The sequence below is a fragment of the Tigriopus californicus genome, chromosome 7 (assembly GCF_007210705.1).
Source record: "Tigriopus californicus strain San Diego chromosome 7, Tcal_SD_v2.1, whole genome shotgun sequence".
Taxonomy (NCBI): domain Eukaryota; kingdom Metazoa; phylum Arthropoda; class Copepoda; order Harpacticoida; family Harpacticidae; genus Tigriopus; species Tigriopus californicus.
Window position 1 is genome coordinate 5,129 of NC_081446.1, and position 17,411 is coordinate 22,539.

The 17,411-nt window shown below is 40.7% G+C and overlaps 2 protein-coding genes and 1 long non-coding RNA gene across 4 annotated transcripts in view; 1 reads left to right on the top strand and 2 right to left on the bottom strand.

Annotated features, from left to right (window-relative positions):
* Positions 1-51: 51 nt before the first annotated feature.
* On the bottom strand, positions 52-2,765 carry LOC131883332 (mucin-22-like). The gene is made up of 8 exons (XM_059230782.1): positions 2,736-2,765; positions 2,524-2,655; positions 2,177-2,431; positions 1,065-2,099; positions 805-999; positions 551-745; positions 237-458; positions 52-160 (listed from the first exon to the last, which is right to left on the bottom strand). Exons 1-8 carry the CDS (start codon positions 2,763-2,765, stop codon positions 101-103), a joined length of 2,124 nt encoding a protein of 707 aa, XP_059086765.1. The 3' UTR covers positions 52-100.
* An 8,761-nt stretch (positions 2,766-11,526) lies between these two features.
* The window catches only part of LOC131882936 (myb-like protein X), a 9,469-nt gene continuing 3,584 nt past the window's right edge, over positions 11,527-17,411 (top strand). The window contains exons 1-3 of the mRNA XM_059230226.1: positions 11,527-12,059; positions 12,423-12,879; positions 12,967-13,198. Of these exons, the coding sequence (XP_059086209.1) occupies positions 11,701-12,059; positions 12,423-12,879; positions 12,967-13,198 (1,048 nt within the window). The 5' untranslated portion in view covers positions 11,527-11,700. The remainder of the gene's footprint in view (positions 12,060-12,422; positions 12,880-12,966; positions 13,199-17,411) is intronic.
* LOC131882937 (uncharacterized) overlaps positions 16,219-17,411 on the bottom strand; it is a 2,220-nt gene continuing 1,027 nt past the window's right edge. Inside the window, exon 3 of one of the 2 annotated variants that reach the window (XR_009373558.1) lies at positions 16,219-17,409. This is a non-coding gene — a long non-coding RNA (uncharacterized LOC131882937). The remainder of the gene's footprint in view (positions 17,410-17,411) is intronic. The other variant, XR_009373557.1, reaches the window with a different exon arrangement.

Here is a 17,411-nt window from a genome sequence, read left to right on the forward strand (position 1 = left end):
GAACTCGCCAAAATTCCCAACATTGTATCATTGTCGAGACGGGGACTTTTATAGTAATTGCAATGGTTTATTCTAAGACAATAATACAAACAAACGGACGTTAGCAAAGGCCTTCACAAGATTGGGTCGTCAAAGATGCAGCAGGGAAATCTGGACATTCCTGTACAACAGATATGTAAGCAAAATTTCAAGTTGATTAGGTGCCATGAAATGAAAAATGACTATCGATTTCTTACCATTCCAACACAGTCAAGGAAGTCATCAATTGAAGCAGAGAGTTTGTCGTAAGTACCCGTGATCTCAGGGTCTTGTCTTCTCGTAAATTGGGCATACGCTTCTTTGTCAAACACTTGACGACATTTTTCCAACACTGGAGCAAGCCCTTGGGCGGTAAAAGCAACTTCCAGTTCATCAAATTGGATGTAGATGTTGTTCATTTTTGCCGTAATTTGCTTGATCTGATGAAAGAAAATACCAACACTGCAAACTTGATCATTTGCATGTGAAGGGATTCTTGCCGATTTGGCAATTCGTCATGAGTGCAGCTTACCCAACCCAAGGCATTCAGAGCACACAGGTTGCTGTCTTCCTTCAGTGGTGGGGGTCTTCGAGTGCAAGGGCCATAGCCAACGACTTTAGCACCGTTGAACATCATTGATGCACTGTCCTTTTGCCGGCAACCACAATAGGCCTGGCTGACAGTTTGAACAATCCCTGAGGTGACATTCAAAGCAGGACATTGGAACTAAAGAAAATTGAAACAGTTAAGAAGGTGAAATGAATTGAAAAACTTTTTCAACCTACGCCTTGTTCGATTTCAGGCGTCGTGGGCTCAGGTTCTGGGCTACATTGGGCAGGAAGGAATTCGCATTTCTTGGAAATGCAATCAGCAATTTTACTTTGGAAATTGGCATTGACTCTGGCAGTGGTCTTCAACCATCCCTTAAATTTATCCACGTTTAGATTTAGTTCCACGAACTTTGCAAGAACATCAGCTGCCTAAAGAAGAAGGACAAGTGACTAAAAGAGTTGGATTGAAGGTGAAATTGATAAAGTACAATCACCTTTCCGAATCCAGCTTGGGTCAAGCGGTTTCCGTAAGCATTCCCAATGCCATAAATCAATTTAACATCTTCATTGCCAAAGGGAGTCTCAATGCAACTTTTTAGTCCAGCTGGCATATCAGGATCAAAAACAAGCGCAGCTATGGTGGTGGTCTCCTCCTCATTCGTGGTAGTTTCTTCCATGGTAGTGGTAATCTCCTCCTTAGTCGTGGTAGTCTCCTCCTCAGTAGTAGTAGTTTGTTCCATAGTTGTGGTAGTCTCCTCTGCAGTGGTGGTAGTTTCTTTTATAGTTGTGGTAGTCTCCTCCTCAGTGGTGGTAGTTTCTTCCGTAGTCGTGGTAGTTTCCTCCTCAGTCGTTGTAGTTTCTTCCATAGTAGTGGTAGTCTCCTCAGTGGTAGTAGTTTCTTCTATAGTTGTGGTAGTCTCCTCTTCAGGGGTGGTAGCTTCTTCGATAATTGTGGTGGTCGCCTCCTCAGTGGTGGTAGTTTCTTCCATGTTTGTGGTAGTCTCCTCCTCAGTGGTGGTAGTTTCCTCCTCAGTCGTTGTAGTTTCTTCCATAGTTGTGGTAGTCTCCTCCTCTGTCGTGGTAGTTTCTTCCATAGTTGTGGTAGTCTCCTCCTCAGTGGTGGTAGTTATTTCCATAGTCGTGGTAGTTTCCCCCTCAGTGGTGGTAGTTTCTTCCATAGTTGTGGTAGTCTTCTCTTCAGTGGTGGTAGTTTCTTCCATAGTCGTAGTAGTTTCCTCCTCACTCGTGGTAGTTTCCTCCTCAGTCGTTGTAATTTCTTCCATAGTCGTGGTAGCGTCCTCCTCTGTCGTGATAGTTTCTTCCATAGTTGTGGTAGTCTCCTCCTCAATTGTTGTGATCTCCTTCTCAGTGACCGTTGTTTCTTTCATCGTTGTGGTGGTTTCTTCTTCAGTCAAGGAAACTGTACTTTCAGGAGTGGTGGTTGTGGTTTTAGGTGTAGTTGCAGTCGTTGTCGTTGCTGTTTTGGTGGTGGTTGTGGTGGTAGTAGTAGCGAGAACACTGTCACAATGCTAAGGAAAACATGCGTTGGGCGTCATTATTTCTGATAATTTTGAAACAAAGCCAATGAAATGGCCCCATCACTTACGCGCTTTGTTAGTGTTTGAATGCAAGAGTAAAATGAACAGATTGCTGCATCCATCTCTTTATAGTCTTTATAGGTGGAGCATACTCCATATGTTGTTCCAGACCAAAAGCTGCCATGCTTACAGATCCTTGGTTGTGTTTTCTTGCAAGCTGCGTAGATGGATCCAAGCCCTAAGGAATTGTAGTAATCGCGAACTTCGTCCCAATCAATTTCCAAGGGATCATGCATGAAACTACCGTACCAACGTCGATCAATCTAAGGGAAGAGTTAAAAAATCATTTTCAAAGCAAACTAGTATTAACCATGAAATGGGGATGAATTTAGATTTACCCTCTGTATGTACTAACCTGTTTCATTCTGTACATGGTGCAAATGTTGATGTTTTCGCGATATTTGGAACTTCTTACATACAAACAATTTATTAAGGCGAGACGAACATCCGAAAACGGGGGTCGATACAAGAAGTTTTCACAAACAAACTGAAACGAGGGTTAGAGGGACATTAAAGAGAGAGGTCTTGAAAACACTCAACCAGATTGAAGACCTTTAATGGGCTTACCTCAGCTCGATCATCTGAGCTCCTTGTCATTGAGCGACAAGAAATTGTGCCAGCCAAAGAGGCCAAGACAACGAAATATTCAAAAGGCTTCATGATGGGAATGGAATGGAGCAAAGCCATAACCAGACTGACTTGAATGACACTTTTAAGACATTTTTATATCAATAAAGCATCATAAGCCTTTTGATTGAACCAAGCTATTTGTATAAGTATGTAAAGATCCGACAATGAATAAAAGCGTTTTTCAGCTTCTTTTAATTCGGGTCCTCGGTATTTGATGTTTATATGTACAATTCTCTTTTATGGTACTGTAACATCTTGGAAATGATTCTCTGGATGTCAGAATCTAAAATTCCACTCCATGCACATTTTTACTTCGTTTGACTTCTTTCAACCACCTTTAAGGCGAGAATAGGCATGTGCCCGTTTTATTCATGTTTTGAGAAATCAAATAAACATCGGACTTGCTTGAATGCATGCTTGCTTTCGTCTTTAGAACCTCTTTGAGTGTTTGTTGTGACGTGCATCACCGTAATTTCCTGCCTCTTGATAACAAATTCTTCTCCTTGAAACATTCAAGGTTATGTCGGGAAATATTCCTTTTTTCCCAAAAGATTAGTGCCCGTGCAACAGGAACTGCGAATGTAAACACGACAAGAAAGACACGGGTAGCTGAGAAGAATATGCAAAGTCTTCTCAAATGAGTTGATAATATTGGGTGAATAAATATCGACCCTGAACTCGCCAAAACTCCCAACATTGTATCATTGTCGAGACGGGGACTTTTATTGTAATTGCAATGGTTTATTCTAAGACAATAATACAAACAAACGGACGTTAGCAAAGGCCTTCACAAGATTGGGTCGTCAAAGATGCAGCAGGGAAATCTGGACATTCCTGTACAACAGATATGAAAGACACGGGTAGCTGAGAAGAAAATCGCCTGAGATATTTGATATGTAAATTGACAGGATTTCGTATTTGTGGGTATGCTAGAGTATCACATGCAGATTTGGGAACGATTTAGCATGATATCTGTTGTAGTTCATTTCAAAGGTCATTTTGAACAGTAAGATATCATTGCCTTATCATATTTCGAAATAACAGTGCTGTCAGCGTCTCTTCTAATTAGTTAGACCCGCATTGATCCATTTTTGTGGTTATTGTATTCCATACACGAAATAGGATTGCATACATATGTGATCACTCCAATTTGATAATTCTAGTTCGAGCTCCCATGAGGGGATATGTTGTGGAGGCACCAATACCCTTTTGGATCCTTTCAACCTTTGAGAGAAAAAATCTGTTGAAATGTTCTGCGGTTTTGCAGATGTCAAGCACCAGTCCATTGGATTTGATTGTATTCGACGTTACTTTGCCACTCGTGATTTGCCGTGATTTCCTTGACAACTTTCCAGACCTCTTGCGGATTTGTTTTTTATGTTTTTATCTTTTTCCGATGTCAGAGATACTTTCAATTTGAGCTTGACGATTGCATTGCTTTCGAAGGTTCTTTAGCTTCCCTTTCTTATTCTTGCTTCTGGCATTGTCCCTGAGCCGTCGCAGTTTGCACAACTGAACACTTGGTTTGGGCGATCTCTTTGGCTTTATCCTGATAAACTTCAGAGGTGTGTGCTTGTTTAAGACCTTTTTTTCTTTTTTTTTTGGTTTTTTTTGGTTTTTTTTTTTTGGTTTTTCACGGGCTTTTCTAACCGCTACAGGGAATGTAATCCCAAGTACTATTAAAATGAAAGATTATAATTCGTCTATTTATTACTTTTCAATTTTTATATGATATTTGGTCTACCAACGAATTTGAGTTGGCAGACCGAGCTAATCCTTGAATGTAGGGTTGATCTGGAATGCTATCTAAAAATTTGTCCAAGTCTGACTTGAAAGATGCTACCGGATCAACAAGGCCTACGTATTCCCTACGAATATCAGAGGGAAGCAAATTAAACAATGAAGGAGCCCGAGAAAGAAGAGATGTGGACTTCATTGTTCGAACTAGCCTGGATTCTCGAAGACTTGAAGGTGCTCTCAAAACGCACATTAAGCCTCTACGGTCACTAGAATTGACCCTAAACCCTGGGTTGGGACAAAGCTCATGGATACTTTTGAAAACGTACAATATCAGATACCTTTCGTACCTTCTCTGAGTACTGTACAATCCCAACCGTTCTAACCTTTCCCAATACGAGAGCTCTCTCATTCCTGTGATGTTCCTAGTGAAACATCTTTGGACTTGCTCGACCTTTTGCAAACCTGCTGAACTCATTGGAGCCCAAATGGGTGAGGCGTATTCAAGATGTGGCTGGACAATCGACTTGTACAGAGTTAGCATCGTGATGCTATCTCTGGACTTAAACGTGCGATATATCCAACCACACATTTGAAAAGCCTTACCCACCTTCAGCTGGATATGCTCATCGAACTTTCCATTATTTTGGAGGACTACACCTAGATCTTTCATAGATGAGACCTGCTCAATATCTTTACCTCCATTATCTACGAGTGGAGTATTTAAAGGAGTTGACCCAAATGTCATTGAGCGGAATTTCATTCCGTTCAGGGCCATATTACTCTCAGTTACCCAAGAGTAGATTCGATTTAAGTCCTTTGCAAGGCTACTTTAACATTTTTTTCCGCCTTCATCTGAATTTCTCCATACGCTAGATCTTCCCATGGTTGCTTTGCCAGATCAAACCTAAAACTGTCACAATCGATCTTTCCATAACTTCGCCCTATAATTTGGGTTTTGTTGTGCTTGGTTGCAAATGTTTTCATAGTCCACAAGATAGGGTTGTGATCGCTCAAGCCATGTTCTCTTGTTAATGTTTCAGTGACAAGTTGTTCCATTCTCGATAGATGTTGGCAACAGTTGTTTTTCGTCCTCCTTTTTCTTCTAAACAAAGCCAAACCTTTAGGGAGAGAATGCCGAGATGAAGTTGAGTCGCATTTGAAACGCATTTAGACTGGGATAGTGACCACATTTTGCAGGATAGTTCGCCTTGAAGATTGGCCCAGGTATATGCCAGACAACTGAGATTGATCTGGGACCGTAGGGAGTAGAGGTAGCTAGCGATTTGTATCCTTAGTCAATTGATGATTGTTTGAGGCCCTGATAAAGGAAGCTCGAATTATTGCTCGTAGGCCCTGATTAGGGTTATAACCGGAGGCCTTAAGATAGGTCTAAGAAATTTAAGCCCATATATAAGTCAGGACCTTTCACCCCTGGCTGGTGGACGGAACATGAGTTGCCTAAGTTTACTTTTGGGCTCAACTTTGGCCAAGCTCATCTAGTCAACAAGATGTACGAAATGCTCATTTGGAAACAAGTGAACAGTTTAGGAGATTAGAATTTTTGTTTCTGTTCGCAGTTCAAAAACACAGAAGGCTGTGGCTACACTGGCGATTAGAAGAAGTTGGAAATATTGCTGTAGTGCAAAAATCGCCCAAGGATAACATTCCAAATTTGAATAAGACAAAGAAAAAAGTGCATTCTTGCACATATTCATTAGTTATGTCATAATGCCAAGCTATACTTTTTTCAGGTTGCTAAAATTGAAAACGAAATTACAGTAAAAATTACGAACTACCAGTTGAGATTTACAAACTCCTTGTTAACGACGTCCATTTTAGTTCACCGTTGTCAAATCTGAACTTGAATATTGGCTTACTGCTTGTCCCAGATACTTCAGCTAAACTATGACATTGCAATTGGGTATTGTTTGGACTTGATTCAACTGGAATGTTGATTAAATTCCATCACATTACCTTAACCTTTTAGTGATTAAACCACACCACAATCAATAACTTTCAATAACTGTCATAATCATGAAGCTGCTATAATTTTAACTTAACTATAATATGTTTCAGTACTTCAACCAAATTTTGACCAAATCTTCACCAAAAGTGTACAGTTTAACGATGCACCTTAACCTTCACATATTTGTTGTCAGTTCAAATTTGTGTTGTGTTTAGGGTCTCTTCTCCTTTGTAGCCTCAGAGAGCAGTTGAGCTTTCCTCAGCCTGTAAGAACGAACTTTGAGGCCTTCTTTCAGCAATTGTTGCCTTGCCGATCGGCCCATGGAGTGTTCTCTGGCAAGATCAGTCTGGCGGCGACGTGGATTTTGGCGAATTTTTTCACGAACACACTTCACAACCTTTGGAGTTCTCTTTGATCTTGGGCGTCCAGATCTGGGCCTGTCATCAGCTGAACCTGTCTCCCTATATCTTCTCAGAGTGTCAGTCACAAAAGTTTTTGAAACTTTAAATAGCTTGACACCTTTCTTGACCTCTTGGTTTGACTTCCCTTTGCAATGAAGGTCAATGACCAATTTCCGAAGACTTTTGTAGTCAGTCATAATGAAGTCCTGATCCAACCACCTTGAAATTAGCAATTTCTTTTGTTTATTATTGGACTTGCCAGTTATGCCAATTAGATTCGCCAATAGGAGCCAAATTGTTTGAGTCAAAGCGGATTTACAGGTACTTATCCTATCGCAGCCGAACTTTGTGGCAACCCTGTAGTACGAGAAAACAGGAGCACGAACCAGTAAGCATTTCATCAGAAAAAATCAGAAAATTTCTATTGGAAAAATACCTAGTTTGAATCTGGTGTTGCTGTGATTGCAGATAAGGATGCCTGAAAAGTAATTTAAACCTTAGAACTAACTCTTAAAGCATAAACATTTACAAAAATGTGTTTGGTTTGGATCCGGGATCCATGTAAACTCAATTTTTTGGAACAGAATTGAAGGTTCAAAATTAACTGCATTGGTGCTCTGACCTCACTGTTGCACTCTTTTAATACAGGGCACTAGGATTGAGTGCAAAGAGAATGAAACTATGTAAGACCAATATTTAAATGAGTGAAACAGGCCAAGCTGAAATTTCTATGAGATGTTGTAAAATGTGACAAGCGCCATTTTCACATTTGTGAATTAACTTGAATGAAGTTTTACTCATTTCACAAACTTAGAATAGTTGATAGCTTATCAAAAATCATTGACCAATTGCTACATGAGAAAACATATCTAAAGACCTTTGTCTTAGGAACCAGGTGAGCAAAACCCTTTTCATAAGCCCACAGGGCTTAATTGTATGGTTCTTGTGCATATACACATGCATGAAACTGAACATGCCATATTCAGCTTTAAACAAAATAATTGTCTATAATCAAGGAACAAGTTATTGACCCCTCGGTTCCTTTTAGCCTGTGGCTGGTTTGGCTTCGTCGTGTTATATTGAAAGTAATAAAGGTGGGGCTTCATGAAAACTGTTGAGGCGTGCATCAAAACCATCCATCAAACGTAAAGCCACGTTTTTTGCAATCACGTGACTAAAGTACCAAAATCGGACTCTGAAAGTCCGTTTGAGAAACTGAGATGTCACACCATCAGGACCAGGAGAGCTCGAGAGACTCAAATCCCTGATGGCCTCTAAAGCATCTTGATCTGTGACTACAAATTCACCTAAACGCTCAATTTTACAAGCCTTGCCAATCTCAACAAACTCATCTATAGAGTAAGGACACTAAAGCAAGGAAACGCTACTTTTTTGTGATCACCAAACCTTTCCCGCCAAGTTAGGCCTAAACTTTTAATGCTGAAATTTTTGAATGTCAATTATTGGCATAACTATTGCACAAAATATGTGACTAATGTCATTTTTGTAACCATTGATGGTATGTGCTTGAAACCATGCATGTAAATATGCTTCAAATTGTAGTATTTGGCAGTTCTGCTCATCAGATATATGCTCGTATACAACTCATGTCTTCTGCTGTTGAAATACACTCGGTTCATGGTGCTCCACTGAGAGACTTCCCCTCGTCCTTTGTTCTGATTCCAAATCATCTTACACATACACGACATGGCGCAGTTGGACCGAGGTGAACAACATAGCCACCACTGTTGGCTTACCAGCCAAGACCAAAGGGAAACGCGAGTTCCCCATTAAGCCAGAAACGAACTTCGAATTGTCCACAGAGCAATACAAGGACATTGAATGGACCATAAGACAGCTCAAAACGAATGGCATCCAGGAAAACATCATCAGGGATTTTTTATTTGATCTGCTGACGTTATGTTTTCATCCCTCAGAGATGCTGTTGGATCCATGGCTGGTGGTCCGATGAAAATTGAGCTCGTTACTAATCAAGATTTTAGCCCATACCATGTGACAACTGCTCAATTGGTGCCCATGTATTATGAGAAACCAGCCAATGACCTCTGCCACGAACTTATACAGACCGGTATGATGACAAATGCACTCAGAACCTGGTGCACCCACTTGGTGCGCCCCAACACATTTTGTGCCAAAACCTGGTGGGAAGGTTAGATTAGTTGTCCGGAGGGATGCCTCTACCCAAGCTGAGCCTGGGCGACATAGTCCATCACCCAGTTGATAAGCGTTGGTGTTTTGGGGTGGGGAAGATTGTCCAGATATCAGAGTCCGGTTGTTCTTATGTAGTTGAAACTGATGCCGGGCGTTTTATACCAAATAGGCGATATCTGCGGCCGGCTATTAACCCACCACCCGATCACGAGACTTTTCCTTGTCCTTTGTTCTGATTCCAAATCGTCTTACACATATACGACACAAATTTACTTCAAAAATGTCTTAAACTACAACTGAAAAGTGCTAATTAGGTTTTCTTGATAAATGAAGAATTTGCTCAAAACACAATCAGTCAATACGCTTTTGCTAAACATGTTATTTGTAGAAAATTGTTTCAGAAACATCTTGACCAAATTTTAAGTAATGTGACACGTTTGTTATGACACTATTGTTCTCTCTTTGGGAATGGCCCTCAATCCAAAAGTAGAGATATTGTAGCTCTGAGCTACATAGTGTTCTTTAAACTCATTTTGATGCTTCATAATCATGGAATGATATATCTTAAGAGATATGGCACCTGTTTTATTTGACTGTTTTAGTATTTTGCATGCTTTTGCGAGAAAAACAGTTTATTAGAGTCAAAAGTTCAAATTGAAATCTAGTCTACTGTTCTTTGGTATTACTCTACACCCCTTAAATAATGCCTGCCTTTTATGCAATGTTCCTAATAGGAAGAAATTCAAACTCTACTAAAAGATAACTCATTCATTTTTCATCAATGCTGTTTTTTGTCAAATGTGTGGATTAACAGAGAATTATCAATTGTCCAACCCAGATATTCTAATATGTTAACATTTATACACATGCACTTTTATTGCCTATTTCATATATTTCTTTTATATTTTGTGAGTGTAACCTTTGAGCAAACTGCCTGATTCGACTCATTTCCTGTGAATTTGAGAGTTGACAAAATCAGCTTACTAAACAAGACGTGGGCCTATACATTGTGACACTGAATGGATCAAGACTTTGGAGGTGACAGACTAAGACCTCTACTTCTCTGTTTGACATTTGTATTTGAGTATTCTTGAGCAAAATTCTAATATAAAAGCAGACGCTCCCATGTGGGAAAATGGGATTGTCAGGGCGTACCCTCAGTCAAAACCTCAGCTAATACTGTAGGTGTGCCTGTTGCTCAAGCAGCACCCTGGTTTGATTGACCCAGTCAGCTAAAATACCTCTATGATCAAGTTTTACCTTGCATTATGGTACCTCTTCTGCTTTGAAAGGTACATCAATTATTTCCCAAGAATATGTGGTGACATCTTCTTGGTTATTAAATATACATTGTCCCTAAAAAGATTCAACATATGCAAAGTGGGATGCGCTAAAAGGGAAGCTATGGCAAACTATGGGGTTTAGTCAATTATTGCATTATATATGTAAAGTATGCGATTGCATAAATATAAGGGAGATGGCCGTGCGTTAAACAACTGCGCTACAACCGAGTACATGCATAATCAGAGACCACTGAAAATTATGGACGTATCTCGATGACCAAGACTAGTCATCAGGGCTGAACCTTTGATCTTGTCAAGTTACAGGTTCGTCCTGTCCATGGCTTTCTTGAAGCTCAAGACAACTCAATTTTCAACATATGCCTGGCAGCCCTGATATCTTGACTAACAAATCGGACCAAAGTTTCTACAGACAGCCCAAAGGTGATTGAGGCTGAATTGTTTTTTTTGTTATGACTAGCGTCGGTCGAGGTACTTCCATAATTTTCAGTGGTTTATGGCATAATCCATTGACCATTTGCCGCGCACAGCTGGGGAGGCAGCTGTCGTTGTGAAAATCAGCTGTAAATGTAGGATTCGACCTTGGTAATAAAATGAAATATACCAACATATCATACAAAAGCTAGAGAATATTAACAACCAAAGTCTTTTGGGCATGCTGAGCGCAGTTGGGGACTGACAGAATGTAAGTTAGAATCTTGCTTCTTCTGATTTATTTTTCTAGACCTTTTATCAAAGGTTTTTGATTTTGACTCTGTAGTGGTTAGAAAAGCCCGTGGAAACCCAAATCAAAGAAAAGGAAGACATTGGTATAAATAAGTGTAAGATCCCTGTCACCGAACTCCCGAAGGCTTGCGCCGAGGCCTTGGTGCCCCCAGGCCCTTGCAACTGAAAAGTTAGGTTAGGTTAACATGATAGATTCCAATGTTCAATCCTGAAGTGATTGGCTCACGTCTTCCATCCTGAATGTTGTCATTTTATCTTAGAAGGGAAACAGTGTCAAAAATAGCCGGGTGTTCGTTGCTTAGACTCGAGATTTAAATTTTTGAATGGATGCCAATTTGACCGAGCGACCTGAGAAGCACGGTGAATGGAACGGTCGCCTGCCCATGTGTCTTCGACCCCTTTCTCTTTCTCGGTTCAATTAATACTCGACACTCCAACCTCATACAGCTCTAACAATCTGGTATTTCTGTTCCAAAAATATGCATCCATGCCTTTGAGGGTGCTTTTGAAATTCGTCCTTGGTGTGAAGTGAGAGAGTGACGAGTTTAAATAAGATTTGTGATTCAACCAGCACATAAGTGGTTCAGGGGTTCAACATGTTGAGTTTGGCCGAGAAAAAAGACCAGATCTCGGATCTATCCAGGCGCGTGGAAACGGTTCTTTTGTTTCTACTCTCTGAGAACGAGTCATTAAAAGAGCAAATCAACCAAGAACAAAGTGAAAGGATCAGCCAAAACGACACCTTAGAGTCACAATTGAAGGATGGATTCGCCAAACTAACAGCTGACTTGAACGGCGAAATAAAAATTAGGGAATTTGAGGGAAGGCAGCTTAGAGATGATTTGAAGAGACAAGGCAACAAGCAGCAAGAAGACACTGACAGAATAGGAGAAAAACTGGAACAAGAACGGTTTGAACGCGTGGAGCAAGCCCGAAATTTGAATGACTTTTTTACGTGAGTGTTTTGGATTATGTGGATGTTGGTTTGACCTATGGTCGATTTCTGTAACGACTATAAAACTAGCGCTGTCCAAACATAGTCTTACAAAACGTGTCTTCTATATACCAACATTCTGAAGGAAAATGATGCAATGAATGCAAGTTATGCAACGAGTTTTGTAGTACAACATTTGAGAACACTCCAGGTGAACAGAAAGTTGTTCTGCATTTTTTAGCTGTTTTGCCATTATGTGCAAACAACCACGTTAACAACTCACCTATTATCATAAGTGGGCAAAATTAGCTCTGATATCTATAGGAGTTGGGATTGGAAAACAACATTTCTTGTCATTCACTAACGTGGTTTTTTTCTTCATAGAGCCGAAAATGAGGACCGGAAGACCAATCTGGAGGATGTCAATGCTTGGATTCAAAGCGAGAACGATCTGCGGAAACGAGAGGCAGAGGCTTTACAGGAACGTTTGGAGAGGGAAAAGCAAGAGTTGCGCGACTACATGGAGAAAGACAGCAAGGACATGAAAACCAAGTTAAATCAAGAGGAGGAGCTGAGACGCAAAAAAGAGGAGGAAATCCAGGAGCAACTCAAGGAACAAGAACAAGCCCGCGAGAACGAGATAATTCAGTTGTACAAGCGGATGGCCAAGGAAAATATTAAAAGGGAGGAAGAGATTGATGAACTCCGGTCCAAATTGGAAAAAGAAAAACGCGACCTGAGAGCGCAAATGGAACACGACAATCAGGATATGCTTGCCAAGTTGAACCAAGAGAATCTAGAGTTAAAAGACGCACTGAAAAAAGATAAACTAGGATTGCAAGTACGTATCATACAAGGAGGGTGGGATGCAATCAGCCATTTATTAGCCGTCTATTGAACACCGCATGAACTTTACCGCTTATTTCAGGGCGAGATAGACGTCAATAAATACAGCAGCAATAACCAGATCGCTGACCTAGATGCCCGATTAAAACAACTGGTGAAGGATTCAGGTGGTGAGATGCAGTCCCTATTGGAAGCCATCGGCAGGAACCAGACCGAATTGAAGAGCTTAATTAACCAGCCTCTCTCCGTGTATTTTGACGCATATCGGACGGAAGACTATCTGGACGGAGGAGAACAGTATCTAACATTCTCAAGTAAGTTGGGCACAGTTACCTTTAAACAAATAGGACGGGATCATATCGTCTTTCTTTCTCGCCAGCTGATTTTAGGGTGGTTAGGAGCCTATTGCGCTCGAATTGTAGATATTAGTTTTGAAGCAAAAGGGCCATTTTGTTAATGAGGGATGAATTTGGAGGATTATTGATTTCTATTATTTTCTTACCGCCGGCAGTAAAGATAGCGAAATGGGCCGTTTGGCCGGGTTGCAGCTGCTCGAATAAGTTAGGGCCTAAAAGAGTTTGTTACATTTACTAGCAATACCATGGTCTCTATCATGGTTATTATGACTTAGAATCAATACGGGGACACCAAGGCATGCATTCCATTCAAAATAGTCTTACTTGCTTCTTGGCAAATTTCTTTGTTTCTCGTATATCATCTCGTTAAATCTACGGAGCTTTTAGCTGGGTTGAGCAGAGCTTTGCTCACTCAGACAGTACGAGAGGAGGAGAATCAGTTACGTTGATTTACTGACTTGATACTTGAAAGCAGAGATTGGACTTGCGAGTAAGCAAGTAAAGATATTATGAATGAGATGTATGCCTTGGTGTCTGAATTGATTCTAAATCATTATAACAGTGATAGAGACCATGGTATTGCTAATAAATGTATCAAACTCGTTTCGGCCCAAACTTGTCCGATCAGCCGCAACCAGACCAAACGGTCCTTGTCGCTTTTTTACTGCAGGCGGTAAGAAAAGAATGGAAATCACTAACTAAACCTCCAAATTCACTCCTCATTGAGAGCAATCCGAATTTTGAAAGGAAATTAAAATTGACTGAAGAGAATGTGTCACTTCATGTTGCTCAAACTTCTTTGAAATGATACACGAATCACAGCCGGAGAGCTCCAATGCCTTAAATATTTTGAATAGCTAGATTAACGGTCTAATTGCTACCAAGTTTTACATTTAAACCTCCTTTGTGATCCAATACGTTTTTTCCTCAAAAGATCCAGCTAAAGAGGGCATTTTATGTGCTAGTGATCAGTCATGGGTGTTTTTTACACTTTTTGTCAAATGATTCACCAACAAGGTCAAGGACGTACTACATTTTGCCTACAAGGTCTTTTCAAAAAACCGTGTCAGGATATTACCCTACAAATGTCATTTCGCCAATCACAATCCCTTTTTGAATACCAATCTGGCTCTTTTGATGTCATGAAAAGTTTCATGAATAAGATGCATCCAAGCATTTTGGCCTATCCAGTAATCCCCAGACGTATTCTAACCAAAAACTTAAAAAGCATATTTTCAGCCAGAAAACTTCACCAGAATGTAGGTTTTGCCGAGATTTTTTTTCGTCACATTGTAAGTTTAATATAGCCATTCATCAATGTAAAGCTGACTTTTCACCATAAATTGATATTCAGGCATGATGAATAGGGACGGGCAAAATGTGTAAAATAGCCTTTCAGAGACAAAAAGGTGTAAAAAAAACCTAAAAGATACAGAAAAAGATTCAAAGAGGCCAAAAAACGTAATAAAAGGTGCAAGTTAGATAAAAAGAGATGGGAAATTCAAATCTATTTTTCAAAGTAGTTCGAATTTGAAAAGCAGAGTTTTGCCTCAATTTTAGACAAAATTGACATGGAGGAAGGAATGCTTCTCTTTGCTTATTTTTCCTCTTTTTCTAGCAGTAGATCTACAACAATGACTTACTCTCTACCTTAATCTAACTGAAGAATAGTTGGTATTTTTCTTCCTCAAAAAGAGAAGATAATTAGCGTGGAGGAAGTAAGGAACGCAGCATTGTTGCGTCTTTTTGGGCTGCTTAGCTATCTTAGCGCCCTACTTAGCTTGTCTCTTTGAACTTGAAGCTGACTCTTTTCATATCTGTTTTCCCTTGTTTCTCAACCTAAAGTGGAGTGCTTTTATCGTCAATGATTCAAAATTCAGCTTTTCATATCTATATTTTGGCAACAGCCTTTTGTTTCAGACTTTGAAACCAGTTCTAACGACGTGAAAGTTCCGATTTCAACCAAAGCAACAGTTTTTGGCCAAATGTGCAAAAAAGTGCAAAATAATAGTAAGAAGGTGCAAATGTTTAAAAAGGGGTCTTTAGTGACAAAAATTCCTTTTACAAGATTTACCCGTCCCTACTCATAAGTCATATCACTTGAAACTGTGACGCATGTGGAGATTGAAAAGGAAATGCATTGCTGATAATATCCTTACTTAGTTAACCTAACTTCGGTTTTGCCGAAGCTGACCTTTCCTCATATAGCAATGTTAAAGAAGGGTTAGCTTCTCAAAAACGTGTTTGAAGCCCCAAACTTGCCTCACTCACATTGGTACCAGCAAACAAACGAACCTGCCAGAGCTTGCCTAAACGTCCCCATATCCGTTCCAAGGGTCCTTGCCATGCAGGACTTTGACACAATGTTCCGCATCCCAGCAGGACTTTTACGCGCTGTTCTGCAACCCTGCAGAACTTGGACACAAAGGACCTTAACCCACCGAGGCTGGGTTTCAGGGTTTCAATAAAGATTCTGAAAGGAACGATGCGTCATCTTGATGCTAGTGACATAGGCAATGCAGCGGTGAAATGATGAACCGAAAAAAACTCATGAAGCAGTGTTTCTCCTCCGAGAAAACCAAGTTATCAATATGTTTTCTACCAATTCAGACAAACCCTACATTCAAAGTGACGAAAGATGTCTCGATTAAATTCAAATCTCAATTGAACCTGTATTTTAACAAATTGAATGGTGGTCCAAAAACTATTTTCAAGCTATTGAAATCATATGAACAATCTATCACTGCACCCACTTGTCCTTGGAGGCCAACACTTGTTTAGCCGAGACGTTATGCTCGAGAACAATCAACTTTGACATGTCCAATAAGCATTTTCTTGGCTGAAAGACCTCCCCAGCATCTTGCAGAGCTTGTCTGGGAAGTTTTAAATGTTCGGGTGCAGAAGAACTGGCTATCCGAACGTAGCGTCCAACTAAACAAATAAGAAAGGCAATCTATAAAGTACGCCATCCATTACACGTTGGGAAGTTAGTAGGTATTTGCAAAAAGTTCTCAAGACTGAATGATGTGAATACCACGGTAATTGTCATATCATCCTCGGTCATTGGAATTTGATGATAGCCTCTTGCCAAATCAATTTTTAGAATATGCACTACCACAATGGATTGGCACTAAAAATCTGCAATGGGATCATTACTTAGTGGGCATCATTTGCCTAGACATGGGGTCCGATTCTAGTTGGTAGGAAGGCTTGAGTAAAGTTCAACTACGAAACTACAGTGCACCCCACCACCTTAGCTCTAATACTTTCATGAGGAGGGATGGGTATTCATGTGTGCCGTAACTCCGAGTTGAGTCCCGGTAGGGTTGACTGTGATGCGTAGTGAGCCGTTATTTACGACCATCTCTGCGAGGTTTGATATCCAATCAGCCGGTCCTGTGTGCGGATCTACCACCCCATTCTGGATCATGGTAGACACAGCTTGAACTAGGCCTTGAAGGTGGAATGAAGGGTTATGAGATGGAGCAATTTGGGTTTTGGTTTTCGAAAGAGCAAGGCACTGTGACCTTTTAGGAGGCCGAGGCCCGTGAAACAGGCGTGGAATTCGGTGTGTTTGAACCACTGGGTGGTTGACTTTGTCGTCATTTCACCAGGTAGATTGTAATGCGACACAATAATATTTGGAGTGTTTATTAGTCAGAGGACAGGTTAGGTCATTGGGTTTATAAAATGGAACGAGCTTTGGATTTAGCTTGATCATGCCGAGTTCTGGCGCAATGGCCTTGGAGATAATTGGGTCAATTGGCCTGCCCATTGTCTGGTCGTCGATCACAGTCAACTCATTTTGGGATTTAGAGCCTTGACAGGAGGTTTTGGCTTGGACGATGCCCTCTGATAGGATAAGCTTGTATCCAAATGGCCGCATATTCATCCTGGTTGCTATCAGGGTCCCTCTGAGCTTGTTTGGAAGGATCCTGAGGGGCATGACGTGGGCTTGTGCCCCTCTATCCACTACGGCCATCATGCTCATTGATTCCACGCTGATGATTGCTCCAGCCGGCATTAGGTCGTAGTTTTGGGTGTCGATACCAACTTGAACGTTGAAAACTTCATAAAAGACTAGGTCTGGGTCCCTATTTGCTTGCCTTTCTTGGTGTTATTTGCATTGCTCCGGCCCAAGAAGGTGTACCTCGTGTTGTGGCCTCTGTCT